General features: G+C 44.4%; 1 protein-coding gene across 2 annotated transcripts in view; it reads left to right on the forward strand.

Moving 5' to 3' along the window:
- The window catches only part of LOC113826813 (zwei Ig domain protein zig-8), a 40,788-nt gene extending 35,648 nt beyond the window's left edge, over window positions 1-5,140 (forward strand). For both annotated transcript variants that reach the window (XM_027379701.2, XM_070121503.1), the window contains exons 6-8: window positions 2,674-2,763; window positions 3,599-3,793; window positions 4,572-5,140. In XM_027379701.2, coding sequence (XP_027235502.2) covers window positions 2,674-2,763; window positions 3,599-3,793; window positions 4,572-4,687 — 401 coding nt within the window. In that variant the 3' untranslated portion in view covers window positions 4,688-5,140. The remainder of the gene's footprint in view (window positions 1-2,673; window positions 2,764-3,598; window positions 3,794-4,571) is intronic.
- Window positions 5,141-5,540: the final 400 nt, after the last annotated feature.

Below are 5,540 nucleotides of genomic sequence, written 5' to 3' on the forward strand. Positions count from 1 at the left end.
GGGAAGAGAAGGAAGAGAAGAGAAGAGAGGGAAGGGAAGAGGTGGGGAGAGGAGGAAGGGGAGAGAGAGGAGAGGGAGGAGGAGAGGAGGTGAGTGAGGGAGGAGGAGGAGAGGAGGTGTGGAGAGGAGAGGAGAAAAGAGGAGAAGAGAAGAGAAGAGAAGAGAAGGAAGGGAAGGAAGGAAGGAAGGGAAGGAGAAGAAGAAGAAGAAGAGAAGAAGAGAAGAGAAGAGAAGAGAAGAGAAGAGAAGAGAAGAGAAGAGAAGAGAAGGGAAGCGAAGAAAAAAAATATATGAGAAGAGGAGAGATGAGAAAAGAGGAGAGGAGACGAGAGAGAAGAGAAGAGAGAACAGGAGAGGAGAAGAGAGAAGAAGAGAAGAGAAGAGTAGAGAGAAGAGTAGAGAGGAAGGAGAAGAGAAGAGAGAGAGAAGAGAAGAAAAGAACATGAGAAGTGAAGAACAGAGGAGAGAAGACGACAGAGAAGAGAGGAGAGGGAGAGGAGAGGAGAGGAGAGGAGAGGAGAGGAATAGAGGAGAGGAGAGGAAAGGAAAGGAAAGAGGAAAGGAGGAGAGGAGAGAGAGAGGAGAGGAGAGGAGAGAAGAGAGGAGAGGAGAGGAGAAGGAAAGAGAGGAGAAGAAAGGACGACATGAGAGGAGAGGAAGAGAAGAAGAGAGAGAAGAGATGAGAGTAGAAAACAATACAGAAGAGAGGAGAGGAGAGAGACAGAGAAGAGAGGGGAGGAAGAGAGAAGAAGAAAGAAGAGGAGGGGAAGGAAGGGAGGGGAGGGAAGAGAAAAGAAAGAAAATGATAAGAAAAGAGAAGGAAAAAGAAAGGGCTGAGAAGAGGAGAGGGGAGGAACGAAAATAAAACAAAGAGAGAAGGGAGGAGAGGGAGAAGAATGGAGAGAAAAAGAGAAAGATTGGAAATAGAGGGAGGGAGAGAGGAAAGTAAGGAAAGAGATGGAAGCAAGAGACGTGGAGGAGAGGAGACGAGAGGAGAGAAGTGAAGAGAAGAGAAGAAAAGAGGAGAGGAGACGAGAGGAGAGGGAGAGGAGAGGAGAGGAGAGGAGAGAGAAGAGGAGAGAGTGAAGAGGAGAAGGAAAAGGAGAAGAGAGGAGGGAGAGGGAAGAGAAGAGAGAAGGGGAGGAAAGGAAGAAGGGGAGGGAAATGAAGAAAGAAAGGAGAGAAGGGAGGATAGGAAAGGAAGAAGGAAGCAAAGACATGGACGAAAGCGAAAAAGAAAAGAAGGATGAGGGGGAGAGAAGAGGAATAGGAAGAGGAGAGCAGGAGGAGGAAGGCAGAGAAAAGGAGAAAGAGAGAAGAAGGAAAGCAGGGCAAGAGAAAAAGAGGGGAGAAGGGAAGAGAGGGGAAAAAATAGAGAAACAGTATTAATGAGGAGACAATACGAAGACAGGGATAAGACGAAGAGAGAGAAGGAAGTGGAGAGTAAAAGATGGAGGAGGAAAAAGAAGAGGAAAGGGAAATGCAAAGGGGAGACGCGGTGGATGAGCGAGAACGGGAAGAAGCCGAGATAAGGAAGTGAACACTGAAAGACGAAGTTTGGAAGCGGAAAAAACGTGGATAACTCAGATAATGATAATAAAAAGAATAAAACAAGAAATCTGGTTTCACGAGGAAAAAACAATTAATCTTGTTTTATGAGGAAAAACGTGGATAACTCAGATAGTAATAATAATAAAAGTAAAACAAGATCTCTGGTTTCATGAGGAAAAAACGTGGATAACTCACATAATGATAACAAAAAAAGAGTAAAATAGTTCATCTTGTTTTATGCATTATCTATAGCGAAAAACATGACTCAAGTACATGCCTAGTACTATTTCTCTTATGTCCCTACGACGTAAAATCGGTAATTCATCGGATTGTATTGTATGTTATCCTAACAATATTTATTTAATGAACTAATCACATGAATTACCTGTATGATGAACTGATGTCCTATTCCATACAATGACAACAAAATGTCAATTAGTGTCACCATTATAAATGTGATAAGGCAAGTTATCATCACCTACCCTATTATTTGACCTGTAACTGGAATGTGCAGCACCTGCTTATTACCAAGGTGGTTTGGCCTATAATCAGGTGGTGATTAAGTACAGATAGCCTGTGTCAGAATGGTATTTCATCTGTATTCATTTATGTCTATTTATCTATCTATCGGTCTGGTTTTATTTAGCTTTGTATTTGTGTATCTATCTGGGTGTCTCTCTACCGACACAGGCGCTTTCTCTCTCACTCACTGGCACATGTACACACGAAGGAAAGTAAAGTTAATACACACACTCACAGCAAATGTACACACAAAGAAAAGAACAGAAAAAAAGTTTTGAAAAAAGGAAGAAATCGTACGTACATGCACTATAAAGAAAATGCACACACACAGAGACACGCGCGCACACACACACAGACACACACACAGACACAGACACACACGCACACACACACACACACAAATAAAATAAAACAACGCACACACACACCAAAAAATAAAACAACGCACACACACACCAAAAAAATACAACCACGCACACACACACGCACGCACATATACACACAGACCCCCACCCGCACGCGCCTACCCACCCCACCCCGATCCCGAACACGCCCAACCCTTTCCTCCCCCGGACCCTAAGCCCTTCGCTCCTCCCGCAGAGTCCCGCGCGCTGATCCAGGGTCCCGGTGTCGTGAAGTCAGGAAGCACAATCAACCTCACCTGCTCCGTCAGCCAGGCGGGGATGGAAGGTGAGTCAGGGGAGTCAGGGGCGCCACTCGCTCCGGAAGGGAAGTTTTGCTTATTTATTCATTGGTTTAGGGGACGAAAAGGGAGTGGTTATAGTCTGTTTTGAATCTGATAGCTGGAGCCTAAGGACGGGTGGGACGAGGGTGCTTATTGGACAGAGGGAGCTGAAGAGCGTCGTGAATTTGCATTCATATTTTAATTATATGTATATATATATATATATATATATATATATATATATATATATATATATATATATATATATATATATATATATATATATATATATATATTATCATTTATCATTACATATATATATATATATATATATATATATATATATATATATATATATATATATATATATATATATATATATATATATATATATATATATATATGTAATGTGTGTGTGTGTGTGTGTGTGTGTGTGTGTGTGTGTGTGTGTGTGTGTGTGTGTGTGTGTGTGTGTGTGTGTATGTGTGTGTGTGTGTATATTTGTAGATGTATATACAAATGTATATACATATAAGTGTGTGTGTGTCTACATATAATATATATATATATATATGTATATATATATATATATATATATATATATATATATATATATATATCTTTATATATATTTATATATATATATATATATATATATATATATATATATATATATATATATATATATATATATGTATATGTATGTATGTATTTATATGTATCTCTTAGTAACAATAATCAAAGCAGACAAATCAGTAACGAACAGACTAAAAGCGAGCGGAGCCCCAGCGCTCGAGAGCCCCAGCGACCCCGACCCACGTCTCGGCCTCCATCCCGCAGGACTCGTGTACTGGTACCGCGACCAAGAGATCCTGGACTACGAGGGCCCGGTGTCCATCCTGACGCAGGAGACGCCGGAGGGAACCACGTCGCGCCTCACCATCAGGGACGCCGCGCCCTCGGACTCCGGCAACTACACCTGCTGGCCCACCTCGGCGCTCCCCTCCTCCGTGCTCATCAACGTCGTCCTCGAAGGTGGGTCGCTCGCCGTCCTCGAGGTCGTCTCCTTGAAGCTCTCTCTTCTGTCTCTGAGTATCTCCCTTGCTCTCGCACTCTTGATCTGTCCTTTTTCTTTCTTTCTCTCCTCTCTTTTTGTCTTTCGGTTCTAATATTTCCTCGCACTCTTTATCTCTTCTTTTCTTTCTCTCCTCTCCTCTCTTCTTGTCTTTTCCTCTGTCTCTTCTTTTCTTTCTTTCTCCCCTCTCCTCTCTTCCCGTCTTTCGGTTCTTATATTTCCTCGCACTCCTTATGTCTTCTTTTCCTTCTTCCTCCCCTTTCCTCTCTTCCTGTCTTTAAGTACTAATAATTCCACACACTCTGTATCTCTTCTTTTCTTTCATCCTCCCCTATCCTCGCACTACTTTTTCTCTTCTTTCTTTCTTCCTCCCCTCTACTCTCTCCCTGACTTTCGGATCTAATACTTGCTCGCACTCTCTATCTCTTCTCTTCTTTCTGTCTCTCCTCTCCTCTCTTCCTATCTTTCGCTTCTAATACTTCCTCGCACTCTCTATCTATTCTTTCTTTCTTCCTCCCCTCTCCTCTCCTCCTATCTTTTGGTTCTAATATATCCTCGCACTCTTTATCTCTTCTTTTCTTTCTTCCTCCCGTCTCCTCTCCTCGCACTCCTTATCTGTTCTTTCTTTCTTCCTCCCCTCTCCTCTCCTCGCACTCTCTATCTCTTCTTTTCTTTCTTCCTCCCCTCTCCTCTCTTCTTATCCTTTTCTTCTAATATTCCCCGTGTTTCTCATTTCAGGAGAGCAGCCCGCGGCCATGCAGACGGGGGTGGGGGCGCACACCTGTCCTGCGTCACACCTGCTGTGGGTGCTCTTGCTGTCTCTCGCCCTCTCCCTGCTGCCGAGGCCCAGATGATAAACCCGAGAGGGAAGGGAAGAGTGCAGAATTACAACAAAAGTGTGAATCAAGTGACAGCGAGACGTCATCCTCAGAGAAGATGTCATCCTCGAACCATGACGAAATCCTCAAACCAGATGTCATCCTCAAAGCAGACGTTAAACGTTATTCTCGAACCATGACGTCATCCTCGAACCATGACGTCATCCTAGAACCATGACGTCATCCTCAAAGCAGACGTCATCCTCAAACTATGACGTCATCCTCAGAGCAGACATCATCCTCGAACCATGACGTCATCCTAGAACCATGATGTCATCCTCAAATCAGACATCATCCTTAAACCATGACGTCATCCTCAAAGCAGACGTTACCCTCGAACCATGACGTCATCCTCAAAGCAGACGTCATCCTCGAACCATGACGTCATCCTCAACGTCTCGACTTCTCCGAGCTATTGCCTCGTTTAGCCCCCCCCCCCCTCTCTCTCTCTCTCTCTCTCTCTCTCTCTCTCTCTCTCTCTCTCTCTCTCTCTCTCTCTTCTCTCTCTCTCTCTCTCTCTCTCTCTCTCTCTCTCTTTCTCTCCCTCTCTCTCTCTCTCTCTCTCTCTCTCTCTCTCTCTCTCTCTCTCTCTCTCTCTCTCTCTCTCTCTCTCTCTCTCTCTCTTTCTTTCCTTCCTTCCTTCCTTCCTTTCTCCCTTTCCTCCCTCCCTCCCTCCCTCTCCCTCCCTCCCTCCTTCCCTCCTTCCCTCCTTCTCCTCTTTCTCCTTCCCTCCTTCCTCCTTCCTTCCTCCCTCCCTCCTCTCCTCCCTCCTCCCTCCCTCCCTCCTTCCCTCCCTCTCTCTGTCCCTCCGTCCCTCCTTCCCTCCCTC

The sequence above is a fragment of the Penaeus vannamei genome, chromosome 5 (genome assembly GCF_042767895.1).
Source record: "Penaeus vannamei isolate JL-2024 chromosome 5, ASM4276789v1, whole genome shotgun sequence".
NCBI classification, from domain to species: domain Eukaryota; kingdom Metazoa; phylum Arthropoda; class Malacostraca; order Decapoda; family Penaeidae; genus Penaeus; species Penaeus vannamei.